General features: G+C 43.8%; 1 protein-coding gene across 4 annotated transcripts in view; it reads left to right on the top strand.

The window, feature by feature from the left end:
* Nucleotides 1-16,246, top strand: part of zhx2a (zinc fingers and homeoboxes 2a) — a 28,603-nt gene that overhangs the window by 11,165 nt on the left and 1,192 nt on the right. For 3 of the 4 annotated variants that reach the window (XM_021313233.2, XM_021313231.2, XM_021313232.2), the window contains exons 2-12: nt 8,231-8,626; nt 9,100-9,816; nt 11,467-11,679; nt 11,973-12,224; nt 12,343-12,558; nt 12,708-12,792; nt 12,907-13,092; nt 14,422-14,831; nt 14,990-15,224; nt 15,332-15,488; nt 15,683-15,799. In XM_021313233.2, the coding sequence (XP_021168908.2) occupies nt 8,528-8,626; nt 9,100-9,816; nt 11,467-11,679; nt 11,973-12,224; nt 12,343-12,558; nt 12,708-12,792; nt 12,907-13,092; nt 14,422-14,831; nt 14,990-15,224; nt 15,332-15,488; nt 15,683-15,797 (2,685 nt within the window). In that variant the 5' untranslated portion in view covers nt 8,231-8,527 and the 3' untranslated portion in view covers nt 15,798-15,799. Of the gene's footprint in view, nt 1-8,230; nt 8,627-9,099; nt 9,817-11,466; nt 11,680-11,972; nt 12,225-12,342; nt 12,559-12,707; nt 12,793-12,906; nt 13,093-14,421; nt 14,832-14,989; nt 15,225-15,331; nt 15,489-15,682; nt 15,801-16,246 lie in introns of those variants that run through there. The other variant, XM_036130070.1, reaches the window with a different exon arrangement.

The following is a 16,246-nucleotide window of genomic DNA, read 5'->3' as shown; positions in this document are numbered from 1 at the left end:
GCTTGCCTACTAAATCTAACTTTGGAATAAATGATCTACCTTGATTTCACAATTAAGAAAGAGTCCCTCAACACTCCCAGATTTTCAGATGGTTTGTTCACAAGGTACATATGTCCTGTAGATACATCCTGTTCACAGGATTATTCAATATTTCATCTGTTCATTCGATTAGTTCAACATATTTTATGGGGAAATTAAGCATCTCATAGATGTTTCACAATTCCCCCCCTTATTTCACTGTGTGTCATTCACCCTGTTTGTTCAGTCATCATGTTGTTATCAAGCTTGTCTAATTCTAAGGTCTTGTCCGCCTGGGTTTGTATACATTTCTCAGCCAAGCTAAGCCAGTTTTATTTATAAAGCACTTCAAAACAGCAGGCAGTGCTGAACAAAAGGAACGAATGATTCAAAATGAATAAAAACACTCAGATTTAGAAACAAATAAGATAACTATTTAAAATAATCCAAGTAAAAGTAGCGAGTGGGAAGGAAGTGGGACAAACAGTGCATTGCCTGGGTGGGTGGGATCCATGGTAATCGGTCTGGCTCTTCTCTTGGACTTGTATAGACCATGTCTAGATCTTGTAGACGGCTTCCCACAATCCCCTCTGCTAACTTCACTAGCCGTGCTAAATCCTTCCTCTCCTGTGCCGTGTAGGCCTCATACCACACTGTTATGCTGAGACACATGCTGCTTTTGATTGTAGCTCTATAAAGGTGTATGAACAGCTGAGTAGAAAGTCTGTTTCAGTTTCCTGAGAAAGAAGTCGTTGGGCCTTCTTCACCAAGTGGGAGGTCCAGGAGATGTATATGCTGTCCACACGCTCCTCCACCTCCTCCTGTATGCAGAGAGGAGTGTGTCTTCCTGGACCTCCTGTAGTCCACTATGACCTTGGTCTTTCTGTTATTCAGGATGAGGCTGTGTCAGATTGCAGAACTCCTCTGTAGTGGGTCTCGTTAGTGTTGGATGTGAAGAGAGCGGGGCTGAGGACACAACCCTGCGGCGTTCCTGTGTTGAGGATCAGTGAGGCACATGTGAGTTTTCCCTATCCTCACCACCTGGGGCCAGTATGTGTGAAAGCATGGTGTTGAACTAAAGTCCAAAGGTAGTATCTTAGCATAGGTATGGGGATGCTGCAGATGAGTCAGAGCTGTGTGAAGTGCTAACGAGACAGCATCCTTTGTAGAACAAGTCTCCCTGTGGGAGAACTGCATGCTGCCAAGGCCAATAGGGAGGGCGTCCTTGATGTGTTTCAGGAGGACCTTCTTGAAGTACTTCATGATGTCTGGGGTCAGAGCAACAGGGCGAAAATAATTAACGCAGGTTATAGTTGTTGTTTTTTTTTTTGCCACAGGCACAGTGATGGAGGATTTCAGGCTGGCAGGGACCATGGAAAGCTGCAAGGAGCATATTAAATATGTCCAGAAAACCCTTGCAAGCTGGTCAGCCAGTGGCATTACAACTAAAAATTATCACCTCAGTTTTGTTTTCATTCCAATTTAAAAAGTTAAAAGCCATCCATGCTTTGATTTCTTCCAATCATTTAAAGTTTGAATGTAGCAGTTATCATCAGATTTTATCACTTTAATTTAACTGTGGCATTTTTCCATGAGAAAATAGCCAAACTCCACCAAAAATCCGCACCGTCAGCAGTTCCTGTCCTCCAGTACTGCAGCAGTTTCTGTCAGCCTTCCAATTTCCTTTTGACGTTTTGGATTTGATTCAGAAATCTAAACCATCTACCTGTCTACTTGACTCTTTGCTTACTTTTCTGGTTAAAACTTCCACCCCATCCCTGTTGTACCTGATCAATGCCGTTACACAACTCCATCTTTCAAATCTGTTGCAGTCACACTGGAACAAAAAATAAAAACCTGATCTAGAACCTTACAACTTCTTTAAACTTCCTTCTGCCCCCCACCCAAAAATAATATAAAAATTTACAGTAGAAATGGTTGCATCACAGGTCCATGCCCGTCAGTTCCAATCTGGTTTCTGCTCTCACAACAGCACAGAAACTGCCCTCTTAAAACCAACTAAGCATTGTTTATTTTAAATAAATTTTTTATACACCAGTAACAGTGATACCAAAGATGGTATATAGTAAGGATGTCAAGATAATTGATGCCATGATGTTTGAGAGCAACATAAAAAAGTCAATAAAGCTCTTATAAATGTGACAGATTAGTAATAAACCTCCCGGACAACATAAATGAATGCTAGCTGACTAGAGGGAGGGACCTGTGAGGTGTGCTTGGTAAAATGTTCACGGTTTTCCCAGAACTCCCTACTGCAGCTTTAAGCCCTTCTGGTTGGATACAATCTTAATTTCGCTACCATGTATCGTCTGTTTTCTTTAGGATTTTAACTAGAAATTGTGAAATGCAGTCCACACCCAATAAGGTGGCTGGATGATGATAAGAGATGTCTTAAGAAATAAAGAACAACACAAACATCTTTCCTTTACAAGTCTAGCCATATTTGTTATTCATGGAGGAGCTCTGATGGATGTTTTTAAGATAACGGTCTTGCTAAACAGCCCCTTCCTAAACTCTAGATTTTGTATTTGCAGACTGAGAAGCATCTGCCCGTCCTCAGTGTGAGATTACCTTTAATGGCTCACAGAAACGGGGACCGAGTTGAGCGTACTGCTGTGACTCATCTGTTCCGTGTCATTTGCCTCTCTGTGCTGTTTGGACGCACCTCCTTCCTATAGTGCTATTAAGTTTCTGACGTACCGGATCATCTGTCCGTCTTCGTACATCAGAGAGGCTCTGGACCACAGCGTTTATGATTCCTGCTGGGTTTCTACCAGTGTGGTAGGGTTTGTAGAGTAACCTTATTACTAGTCGTCCTTCTGAATGGATTCCCTGCCTTCTTTTGGCATTACTTAAATATTTTCAAGTGGATTGTTCCACTATTACAAGATGGCAAACAACAGGACGGTACAAACTGACAGACGGCCAGGCTCGAGGCAGCCAGGCTCAGTATTCATGCAAGTTTAATGAGCATCCAGACAGTGGGGAGTTTGTGGCTCTGGCACTGAGCTCACTCTGCACACACTGGCTGACTGGGTTAGTCACACTAACGGAACAGGTGGGCTGCTGACAGTCTGATCTAACTTTTGAACAGAGCTGAAGTTTTAGTGCAAAGATCACAGTTAATAAACATGTTCAGTTTGCCGAACAGCTCCTTTTTTTTTTTTTATGGCGTTCAAAGCTCTGGCAGCTGGTCCGAGGTCTGAGGTGTTTCCAGACAGATTCTGTCATTGCTCAGAGCCCAACAAATTCCTCTTTCAAGGACGTCAGAGGGAAAAAAATGTTTTTACCATGAGACTGGAAGTCTGGTTGGTGGTGTGCCGCAAAGAAGACGATTAATTTAGATAAAGGCTGCAGATTTGGTATGATTAGGCACATGTGGATTCTTCGCAATGGCATCCAGTGAAGCAGCGGGGGAGCCGCCCCTCCTCTTCCTCCGCCAGTGAAAATGTTGAAAGAAGAGGCTGTCGGTCAGCGCTCATCTATTTGCTCAGGCTTTTCTCTCTGTTTGAGATAGTAGGCACGCATGTTGAACTGCCACAATTCAAACTGACTGAATTGTTTAAATTTATATTGTGTAAGATAATGTCTGCCTTTGTCGCGTGTGCTCTATATCTGACATGTTTTGAACACACTTCTTTTATATGCGTGACTCAGTAGCAAGTTCTTTATTACATAAACCGGAGTCGGATGTTCTCTGCAACGTTTTTAGGAGCTCTTCTGTGCAGCATGCTGACGACATGCGCGCTTGTCATACAAGTTCCTGTGACTAAAAGGTGTTGCGTAAGGGGCTTGCTCATCTCCTTTTTCAGCTTGCAGAGGTCCACTGCAGGAGATAAAAACTTCAGCCTACAGCACGGTGGCTTTTCTCCCTGCTTCTCTTCTGTTTTTCCCATCATCACTTTTGAGTAGTGTTCGTGCTGCGTCTGCAGTGTGGCAGCTGAAGTTCAGGAGGTCATATGAAGTGGCCCTTGCGTCGCAGCCGACAGATGCATCTCTATTCCTCCTTGTTGGATGTTAACTGAGTTTTAGCAGACAAAAAAAAATTTCAAGTCACAGATGGCAAAGGGTGCTTTGGCATGCAGCTCTATTCTAGAGCTATATTGTTTTACTGTTTTTATAAGATCTCCAACATTTTTATCATCCTCAGTAGCCTAATGGTAAACTGTGGTATAGAGTGCTGTGAAAAAGTTACCTCAGATTACTTATTTTATTGCATGATCCAAAAAAAATAAATAATTCAAATGATGTATCTTTTATTAAGGGGATTTTTTTTTTGTCTAAACCAACCTGGCCACATGTGAAAACTATCTGCCTCTGCTGATTGTTCCACCCATTGCGCCAATGTTGGCCTTCAAGTGTTTGTGAAAGTGCCCACTGAGTATTTTGTCACTATTTTGACATAATTTGACTGTTTAGTCAAATTATGTTGATTAGGCCACTAAGCCCAGTCTTTCATTTAGTTTTATGGAGCATATAAGAGTTGGAGTTGTTGGAGGGCTTTGGATCATTGTCCTGCTAAATAACCCAAGTGTGCTTGAGATTAAGGTCAAGAACTGATGGCCGGACATTTTCCTTCTCAATTTCCTTTAACGGAGCAGAATTCATGGTTCCATCAATTATGTCAAGTTAGCAACATCATGAAGCGGCAAAGCAGCCTAGTCCATCACGCTATTGTATATACTATCTTAATCAAGCACTTCTGGTTGGATACAATCGGCATTTTGTGGTCTTGTTCTTGTGACCTGTGCAATGACAAAGTTTAACCCTTATCTTATCACCACCATGTTTGCTTGAGTGTCCTTGTTCTGAAATGCTGTTAGTTTTTACGCCTGATGTAACGGGACCCACACCATACAAAAGCTTTAATTATTTTCTCTTCAGTCCACATAGTATTTATTAAAAACTTTTGGTGATGTTCAAGATGGTTTTGTCAAATATTAGATGGGTGTTGATTTACTTTTTGGTCTTTAGTAGTTTTGGTCTACCATGGATGCAGGTCTTGCCCTGTCTCCTTCTCGTTTTTTTTTTAATCTTGACCACTTAGCTTATGAGTCAAGTGAGGTCTGAAGTTCTTTAGATGTTTTTCTGGGTTCTTTTCTGACCTCCGGAACGAGTCCATAAATGCGCTTCTGGAATTAACAATGGTAGGAAACTCTTGTGAAGTTTCACCACTTCTGTGTTTTCTGCATTTGTAGATGACGTCTCTCTGGTCTGTTGGTGTCCCAAAATCTTAAAAATAGCTTTTCACCCATTTCTAGAATGATTGATATCAATGACTTACTCCGCCCAATCTCATCCTTTGAAAAATGTGCCAAGATGAGGCGGTGCCCGGCTAATCAAGCAACGTGGCTGGGTGTGGTCTGTGCTTCTAGTTAAAGCTAAATAAACTGTGAATGCCAAGCTAATAAATCACTAACCAGAAACATTGATGGGATCGCAAAACTGCCCCACAGCGGCAGAGCTGCTAACAGGTCAGTTTCTCCTTGTGACCTCACAAAAACCTTTGAACCAATAGAAATACTCAACTGAAATTCAATGCAAGACACCCATTGAACCTTAGAAGGGCACTACACTGACCATTTGAGATATAAAAGCAGGAATTCAAAAAATATGAAGTAACTTAAACTGTCAAAATAATTACCAGGATATGTAGACAGCACTATTAAGACAATAATGTTAACAGTTTATTAGCAAAAAAACTTTCATTTGGGGATTAGTTACTCTCTAAGGGCCTAGGGGCCCATGTAGGGTCCAGAAGTATGAGTTTCAGGGTTTCCCCAGAAAACTGGCTAGGCCTTGTGCTCCTTTTTAGTTTTGAAGGCCTTTAAAACTAAACGAAGCCGTAATTGAAGGGGGAACTCAGACCAACACAGTCCCGCCATTGGGGTGTTCATCAAGCTAATAATTGTTAGCATTAGCTTATGTTATCTGGGAGGGTTACTAGCCTGTTTGGGGTCCTCCCAATATATTTCCTAATATCGGTCGATACGACATAATTACGATATCGATATGAGCAAAATAAACACCTCAGACTGCAAAGAATGCCAACAACAGATGTGTAGATGCAAATAATTAGTCAATTAGAAACCAGGCTTCTTGCTTGTAAAATATACATGTTCATGGCAGACTCGCATGCACACAGTGCAAACAACAGTTTTGTTTGCTACATTTGCTGAATGCCTTAAACAGTGGGTGCTGCTGCTCAGAAAATCTAAATGCCACACAGCAGGAACGGCAACAGAAGTAGAGTTATATTCTACAGGAACGAGATTGTTAGCACACAAACATTGGCTTATGGTTCCAACCTTTCTTCCCACAGGAATTAAAAATTAACTTCTTTCCCAATCTAAACTGGTCCTGGTTTTGGGTGACAAAGTATACGGTATTAGGTTTGTACCACCCAATGCTACTCTGGCACCTTCTTATCTACATCGTGAAGTTGCAAGATGTGAACTGTTCAGTCTGTCTTGAATTCTGCAGAGCATGCCAAATTTTACAAACTACTAAACCCTCATCGACATAATAATCATCCAGCTAATTCATTAACTCTTTCTCAGCCTCTAAGTGACACCGAACAGCCCTGAATACAATTGGACGATATATGTAGAGCCTGTGGCACTTTACGTCCACTGTTGCCATAGCGACGCCATGGCGATGCAGCTGCATTGTGACAATGCCTCAGTGGGACGTTGGAAGAGTTGAGACATGTTGGGACAGTGACTCGACTGGCGGATGGCAGCATCCGGGCCTTAAAGGCTTCGGTGGCGGTTTAAACGGAGATGTTGGAGAGGCTCAGACCAAGACTTTGACTTGAGGTGATTACAGAGCAGATTCAGAGCTTCTCTCCGATTCCCTCTATTTATATTTACTTTATTACTCCAGCAATAAAGCGTTGCTGTGTGAGTGTGATCTTAATTTAGAATGAGGACTTGTTCTTCTGTGCTGGGTTTTATGGAACTTCATTAAGTACTGATAGAAGAGGACCACAGCTGCATGAACTCATTTGATTTTTACTCATGTGGATATGAGAGTAAAGCTCATTTGAGAGGCCTCTAGAATATCAATAGACCTTTTCAGTCAGACAAGCTTCTCGCTCATTAGCCTGCAAGAAAACCTTCCTCTGCTCACTCTTCCTCTGATATTTCTCAATGTTCCTTCTTAATTGGGTGCCATTTTTCTCAATAAAGCTGTTCCTGGCTCTTCAAGATGCGTATCTGCATCTGATTTATGTCTGATTTGTCATTCTAGCCACACTTTGCGGTCCCGTCAGCTGAATAAGTATTCAGCATTGCTCTGGACAGTCTTGTTCCTGACAGCAGCAGCTCTGTCAGCTGAATATATTTACATACCAGCTACGGTACCACCACTGTGAATCCGATGCAGCAGAGTTATCGTGCAGATCTGCAGGTTTGGGAGAGACCCAAAGAAAAATTAACAGCTTTGGATCTTATCTGTTAAAGGACACAAAACCAATAACACAGGCAATGTTCAAACATCGTAAACCCTTCATTTGCATTCTACTTTCTCCTCTCCCAGCCTTGCTCGTGATTATTTTTCATCTAATTAGCGCTTTACATTTACTGTCTGAATTATTCCTCACACTTTACTGGCAGTATCGTCTCCGGCTCTGGCTTTGCCTGAAGTTGTGGAGTTTTGACTCATGATATCGTGAAGAGGTTTCTATTTTTGACTCCGCGTTGTTTTTGCACCAATCTGCCAGTATGAAGCCACAAGCGCTTATTAAGCAGCGTGGTACCTTTCGTTTAATCTTCCAGTTGCTCACGGCTGTGACTCTAAATTATTGTTGCCTACACAGTAGTTTGTGCAGGAAAAAAAAAAGCATTGTTACGGTTTTTGTTTTATTTTTCTGACGCAGGCCACCTGTAAACCGTCTACGGTCTATTTGCTGTGCTGTTCATTTTCCAGCTACTGTTTTAAACCCGTCGACATTCAGAGCTTGTCGGATTGCTTGAAGCATTAAAACTGTGGTCATTTGTTATACCAGACAACATTCAGACACCTGTCTTGGCTTTTGTTTTCAAATGCTCGTACTTGTATTGCTTCTGCTATGCAGACATTTACATTTTCTATGCAAAGCGAGGAAAGAACGGTAGATCAAGATGAACACATCTTTCGAGTGTTTCCAAGAATCTGTCCTCTTATGCTGACTCCTGTCTCTCCCATCCAGGCAGCATCCTGTCATGAAGACCCAGAAGATCTGCCATTGCTGGAGCTGACGCTGTCAACGGGTCCAGCCCACTCTGCTCTACAAACAGTCCTTCCTCCCCCATTATTCAATTTGGTCTCGCCACAAATAACCATTAGAAGCAAGTCTTTGATGTGTCCTTGTGACTGAGCGCAGTCCCTGGAACGTCCTGGCCCTGGTCTGCAATCGATCCGTCTGGTTGAGCTTTAGCCACCAGCTCTGTATCTCATCAGTGTAGGTCCTGCATCCTGGGATCCTGAGCCAGGATCTGAAAACATCATGTCCAGTCGACGCAAGGCTTCCACTCCCTGTATGATCCGACCAGAGCAGACGCAGGTGGAGCCGGACGACGATGAGGATGAAACCCACAATATGGAGGCAGGAGCATTTTTCTTTTTACACTGACATGAGCTTCAAATCATGGAGGCCTTTCAGGGATTAAATGCTGAATGGTTAATTCTGATCATTTTTTAATTTAGACTTAGACTTAGACAGCTTTATTTGTCATTTTGTATGCACAAAGTGTGTACAGAACGAAATTTCGTTTGCATACAGCTTGAAGAATCACAGTAAATTGCACTAAATTTCAGGATAAAGATGCAGCAGCGATTTATGTAAACAATTGAAATGTAAACAATGTAAAACAATGTAAACAGTGCAGGGGAAATAGACAGTGTGCAATTCACGGTATCACACTGTCTATTTGCCCTGCACTGTTTACATTGTTTTACATGTTTTACATTTACAATTTATAGTCAATTCTGTTAACTTTCACAAATGATTAAACTAAATGTTAATTTACATGTTTAAAACTTCTCCATCTGTTGACTTTGACCTTCTCTTTCTGCCAGGTAACTGAAAACCATGTTCAGGAGGCACCTTTGAATGCGGACCACCCTATCCAAGCAGAGCCGCCAACGGACTCGGATGTAACAGGCAAAGCCTCGGACCCCCCCACGGGTCCGGACAAACCCCAAAAGGAGCCCCCAGACCCCTCCAAACCTCAGCGCAGACAGCAGGGGGGCTACGAGTGCAAATACTGCACCTTCTCAACGCAGAATCTCAACACTTTCAAGGAACACGTGGACTCCAGTCATCCGAACGTGATCCTAAACCCGCTGTACCTGTGCGCTGTCTGCAACTTCAACACGAAGAAGTTCGATACGTTAACGGAGCACAACGAGAGATGCCACCCAGGGGAGAGCAACTTCAAGTTCAAACGCATCAAAATGAACAACCAGACAATCCTGGAGCAGACAATAGAGGGCTGCAGCAACAACGCAGTCATCTACAACATGTCGGGGTCACATTCTGGCAAAGGGGAGCGACTGGGCACCCCCCCGCTCAGCAAACCCGGCACAGTAAAAACTGCTAAACCAAAAACATTGTGCACAGATACCAAACGGACAGAATCACAGTTGGGTAAACTGACCCCTGATCTCGCCAAGAAACCAATAACAGCGCTCAATGTGAACGGGACGGTTATCATCCCAGAGTCGACCCTGCTCAAAGCAGACAGCCTTTCTCACATCATGCCTTCTTTACAGCAGCCTATAAATTATACCCAGGTAGGGAGAACTCTTCTGTTTTGTCACATTACATTACGTACAATAATACTGCAGTTATTTTCCTTTCTTATTTGCAAAACAGCTCAGGTTAAATCACATTGGATGGATTTAACCATCCAATCTGTTAACAGCCACTTGACTTTGACTAGGCCATTTAACACACAGCTATGCATTGATGTAAAACTTGTCGATCAGGCTGTCTTTAGGGTTGCTGGCCTTCCAGAAAATGAACCTCCTCCTCACTCTCAGGTGTTTGGCAAGCTTTGCCATATTTTCTTTTTGGTTTAACTCTGTCCAGCCTCCCTCTCCCTGTTGAAGAAAACTCATCAAAGTGCTTCAGCTCCCATGTTTTACTGTAGTCATGGTGTGTTCAGGGTGATGTGAAGTGTTAGTTTTTCTCCACAAAAATAGCTTTTGCACGTAGGCTTTAAGGCGGGTTTTTAAATACAGGAATCCTTTCCAGAAACCTGGGGTAGTTTTACGGAGCCAGTAATACACCCCTCTGCTTTTCCACTATATTTACCAGGTAAAAACACATTACCAGCATAGAAATATACTCCAGACAAAAGAGGAGCGAGGACTTTCCCATTTACTGGGAACTTTTTAATGGGTTTTGTCAAAGGAAAGTGCCAAACATTTTAAATTTGAGTTTTTTTTTCTCTCTTAAACATTATTCAAATTCATTAGATTTCCATGAATGTTACAAACGTCTGCTGAGTTTGATGTGGTTATAATTGAACGTCACAGTGTAAACCCAGTGAAGTGATCATAAGATCACGGCGAGAGCACTTGGTTTATTTCCGGCTGGCGCTGCCTTTCCTGGAGCATAGGAGTCTAAATCTGTGAAATCCCTTCAACAGTTCTTAGTTATACCTTTTCCCATAATATTTTTAGTTACGTAATCTAAGTTATGAAGCATAGTAGCAGTGATAGAATCATTGATTATAGTTTTATTGCTGAAAAACAAACAGTTGTTTGTCCGACTCTAGTGGGAGGAGCTACCTCTCAGCGTCACTGGTTCTGTTTGGGACTCCTACGTTTAATGATGAAGAAAGTCAGCCAGGATAAATGGAAGCTATGGGGGAAACGATATTCCTGGTCTGAGAGTGGAAATGTGCCACAAATATTTCATTTTGGTGTCATCTGACTTCTTTGACGTGTTTAATGTGTCCCATTTATGGATTTACTGGTTGTTTTTTTTATGTGTAACTGGGTTTTTCTTACCATCTTTCTAATGAGGCCAGACTTGTGGAGGGCATAACTAGTAGTTGTGAGTGGGACATCAGAGTCAAAGGGGGCTGAATACATATACACCTTTCCACCTACCTATTATGTGTATCGCCACACATCCCAATAATGAGATGTGAAGTTATAAACTAGCTAAATATTAGGAAGTTCAAGCGCTATGAATGTTTTTTCTCAGCAATTTATAAAGCGGGACTTTTCTATGAAGATCCCTTGAAAACTATTTTCTAACAAAGTCAATATTGAGAAAACGTTGAACGATGGGAATGTTGGACGCCGCCATTTTTGTTTCACAACTGATCTGTAATTAGTGATATTTTCTTAGTTAGCCTTTTAACTGCTAATAATAAGATCTTACTCACAAAATAATTCCTCTGGTTGTCATTCTGACTTGCTTTGTTTCAGGTGCCGAAGATCGCAGTGCCCCTGAACACAACCAAATACAACCCGTCCCTGGACGACAACCTGACGCTCATCTCCTCCTTCAACAAGTTCCCCTACCCAACGCAGGCCGAGCTCTCCTGGCTCACCGCCGCCTCCAAGCACCCAGAGGAACAAATCAAAGTCTGGTTCACCACACAGCGGCTCAAACAGGGCATCAGCTGGTCACCTGAAGAGGTACTCGGCTCCTTCATCACGTTTACTGTCTCTATTCCTCTCAACCTGGACTTACTAATGCTCTCTAATAAACCTCTGTGTCCATTTTCTTAATTGCTACATTTTTGTTAACTAGTGATCAGATTTATAAAAGAGGGAAGAACTTGCCGGAGCACTAAGCATTTAGTCTATAACAGCCTTATATTACATTTCTTACAGTCGCTACATATATAGCAGTTAAACTTTACCTAATTTGAGCACCTGACTGCAAGCTATTAGATGTTTGTAAAATGTTCTCTTTCTGTCTGTAACAGGTAGAGGAAGCGAGGAAGAAAATGTTTAATGGCACCATCTCATCGGTGCCTCAGACTCTCGCCGTGGTGGCTCCACAGCTCGGCTCCAACTCATCGGCCAGCAGCACAGCATCTAAAGCGCTGTCGTCAGCTGCCTCTGTCCTTCAGTCCCTCCCCTGTCAGATCCTGGGTCAGAACAGCCTGGTGCTGACTCCTGTGGCCAACGGCTCCGGTGTCACATGTGCACCGCTGGCACTCACAGTGGCTAACCAGGTATGCCAAGAAGAGTGGGAAATACTTTGCTACGGGGGCAGAAAAGGAAAAACTTTTGACTGCTAAGAGCATCTTTTCACAACCTGATCAGTGAGAGTAACCTCTTTGATTCCTGCAGGTGGCTCCGTCACTCAAGCGCCCGCTGGCCACCCCTGTGATCGCCACAGAGATCAAGCGGCCCTCCATCATCCAGACCATCCCGGCACCGACGGCCACGGCCAAGCTGCCGTCGGCCAAAATGCTGAGTTTCACCGCCGACCCGAACAAGACGGCCGAGCAGCTGTCGGTGCTGCGGTCCAGCTACACACAGTGTCCTTTCCCTGAGGAAGATGAGGTAAGAATAAGTGAGTGGAATGAAATCTTTTTGTGCAGTAACAAACATACTTGTTTTTCCTGTGTCTCCCTTTTTGTTTTGTCCTGATGTCACACCCGTCAGCAGTAAACCACAGTCAGTGTTGTCTTTAATGCTGCTTGCTGTGTCAGATCTACAGGCTCATAGAAACCACGGGACTGTCCAGGGGAGAGATAAAGAAGTGGTTCAGTGAGCAGAGGCTCCTCAATCTCAAAAGTAAGTTAATAACATTCTCTCTGAGCAATATTAGATCTCCATTTCTCCCCTGAAGGAATAGTTGTATTGGCATATTTGGTTGTTTAATGTTTGTTTCTGTGCGTCTTCGTGGAGGTGTAGCGTCTTCACCCGTGCTGGTGAAAGCAGAGGCCTCCCCATCTGTTCCAGATGGACCTGTTAAGAAAGCTGTCCCAAGCCACTTCCCCCTGCTGGAGAGAGTGAAGGGGAAGTCAGCGGAGCAGCTCAAGGCTCTGGAGGAGAGTTTCCAGAGAAGCAGCTCGCCCACGGAAAAGGAGCTCGGTAAATCCCCTCGCCGCTCCCACAAGCATGTAAACCTAATCTCCTTACCTACACGTCCTGGTGTTCACACTTCTCTTATTATCTCCATGCTTTTGTTACTTTACAACCACAAACAGAATGTATTTTCAATATTAACAAAGTAGTAGATACCTAAGTGGAGAGGAAGATGCATTCATTATTTTTGCATTAATTGAAATTAGTTGTGATAGGAGGCAGCCAATGGTCCCAAGGTAACTCTGGAGGAGCAGCAGAAATATATAGCTCATGTGGGAAAATTGGTCGAAACCTGATAGATTTGGCCTTTAAGAAAGATTTTCTAGAAGAAAAGCTTTGCTGAAAGCACGAGAAATCCTGTTTACAGTTCTCCAAAAGCTGTAGAGGAAACGACAAGCGTGCAGAAGCTGGCGCTATTGTAAGGTGAGACCAAAATTAAGCTTTTTAATGTAGCTATAAAATGCTCAGTGGTGCAGCCGCATAGTGGTGGTATCATCATGCTCCGGGGATTCTTTTCTACAGAGAGGACAGAAAAGCTAGTCAAAGTTGATGGAAAGATCGATGGAGCTAAATACAAAAACCTGTTTGAGGCTGCAGCAGAGGCTCTAGACATGCAGCCAGTGCTGCGATGGAAAGGTTTGGTCGAATGGCCTAGTTAAAGTCCAGAGTAACCCTAAAATGAATAGAAAATCTGGCAAAAAGTTAAGACTGTGTACTCTCAATCTAATCCCTATGAAGTACACTGAGGCTTGTTGTTGCAGTGAGATGAAATATGAAATCATCTGAGAGGTGTGAACACTTTGGCATCGACTATATCTGAGTTTTGTCATGTGCTGCGTTTAAGTGGCAAGACATTTCCAGCTCTTGAGGGACACAAACCTCTTAGTGTTACATGATTTCCTCCTTCTAGGAAATGTCGAAGGGGGATAAATCAGGTAATTGTTTGAAAGCCTCAGTTTTCCAGACTAATCAAAAACATTTTGCCATTCACAAACATGTTCATTTCTGTTTAGCTTTTAAAACATACCAGTCGGCCTAATTAGCGATTTGTAATGCTCCTGCTGTCTCTGCCATCTCTACTCATGAATTAGACTTTTAAATCACTGAAAGAAATCAGGTTGTTTTCTTTCATTTACACAAGTCCACAGCATGTGACTGTTTTCTTTCACCCCGGAGGAGCGGCACGCTCCTCTCTTGTGGCTGCAGCCATGACGGCAGTAGCGGCGATGTTTTTAATGAGCCTCCTTTTTAACGTCCCCTGAAGCGTGACTGAATGCTGCGGTTTGTCAGAGAAACGCCCCTCATCCCATCCTCCAAACTCTGTGTTTGCTGCAGACCAGCTGGCTCTGGAGACCAGGCTGTCCAAGATGGAGGTGGACTGCTGGTTTTCGGAGCGCCGCGCCCTGAGGGACAACATGGAGAAGGTTCTGCTCACCATGGCCTCCAAGAACCTGGAGGACAGGCTGGAGCGAGTGGGAGGGGCGCTGCTGAATGGGGGTTCTCACCGAGAGCAGGATGGGAAGGCTCTTCGCTCCTCTCCTCACCCAGCCGTCCTCTCCTCCTCCTCCTCCTCCTCGTCTTCCTCTTCTCCTCCTCTGCTCGCAGCTTCCTCTCCTCACCCTCCAACCCATTCCTCTTCGAGATCTCCTCCCATCCTCAACTCTTCTTCTCCACATCCTCCCCTCCTGTCGGTCTCCTCGAGCCCGATTCCCATCTCCAGTCGTACCGTAGCCCTCCTCAGAGGGGTAAGAAGTGATGAAAACATGTCTTTAACCACTTCATCTAATTGTATCTCTTTTAAATCCTAAGCTGTGAGGCGTTTTCACCCATGAATCCGTTTACTGCAAATATTTAAAAATGCATTCCTTTGTAAATGATTCACACGCGTTCCCTTTACCGACAGATGTTCTGCCGGACCCAGTGGCCGTCCCCCGAGGAGTACAGCCAGCTGGAGCTCCAGACAAATCTGGGCCGCACCGACATTGTGCGCTGGTTCAAGGACCACCGCTCAGCCCTGAAGAACGGCGAGACCCTGGACTGGATGGAGGCTTTCCAAAAGCAAAACCTTGCAGAGCAGCAGAACGGCCAGATCTCTGACAACAACCAGAGCGTTTCCTCGGAAGTCAAGGCTGTGAACGGTGAGTCCTGCAGGAGAACACGCTGTTCTGTGTTTGACTCGTTATTGTTCTGCTGGTCCGATCCTTTAAAATGTTTGATCTCGATGATCCTACATCCTTGTGTGCAGCGGAGGAGACCGGGGGAAGTGTAGCCGCTGCGGAGAACACCAAAACGTCCGCTCAAGGCAAGGGCCACTGGTTGGCTGAGCGACTAACACAGGGTGTGACTGATCTGAGCCGACCCGGGCCGGACCAGAACAGCTGTGGTGCTCCTGAAAAAGAGAGGTAAATGTACCTTTAGCTTCATGCGTGGGGGAGAATGTGGCCCAGTCTAGTTTTGGTTCTATGAAAACGGGTGGATCAGGAAACACTTTGGGCTGAGTGAACTGTTCTTTCTTCAGTCTGAGTTTGTTTTTCACAGTAATGAAATGATAATGCAAAGTTTTTGTTAAATTGAGTTATTTTCTGTTTCTTGCCAGGTGGGTAAAGGTCACTGTTGCTGCTGCAGAGGAGACTGAAGGAGCGGAGAGACCGAGGCTGGCAACCGACACTGGTCTTCTGACCGTGGAGCAACCAGGAAGGGTGACTGGTTGATGGTAGGTTCAACTATAGAGCTCTGTGTTCTTAAAGTATCTTCAAAAAGTTTTCACACCCTGTTTGACACTTAGCAACCTCAAACTGCCATTTATTTTATTGGGATATTATGTGAGTGAGCAACAAAAAGGAAGAACCACATAGTGGTAAACTGGAAGTTAAAGGGCACATGGTTGGCAACATGTTTTGCAGATACAAATCTGAAAAGTGTGGCATGCATTTGTATCCCCTCACCCACCACCTTTTGTTGTGCTTTCAGATGGAAGTGTTTTTTTTGGGGGGGGATAGGCATCTGTCATTACATCTTGAGACTGAAATATCTGGTAATTCTTCTTTACAAAGCACCTCAAGCACAGTCGGTTTGGACGGAGAGGGTCTGTGAACATCAGTTTTCTAGTCTAGTCACAAGGTCTTTATTTGGATATGTGTAGTTCATAAATTATAGCTGT

The sequence above is a fragment of the Fundulus heteroclitus genome, chromosome 3 (genome assembly GCF_011125445.2).
Source record: "Fundulus heteroclitus isolate FHET01 chromosome 3, MU-UCD_Fhet_4.1, whole genome shotgun sequence".
NCBI classification, from domain to species: domain Eukaryota; kingdom Metazoa; phylum Chordata; class Actinopteri; order Cyprinodontiformes; family Fundulidae; genus Fundulus; species Fundulus heteroclitus.
Note: the sequence above shows the minus strand (reverse complement) of the source record. Positions and strands in the feature narration are given on the sequence as shown.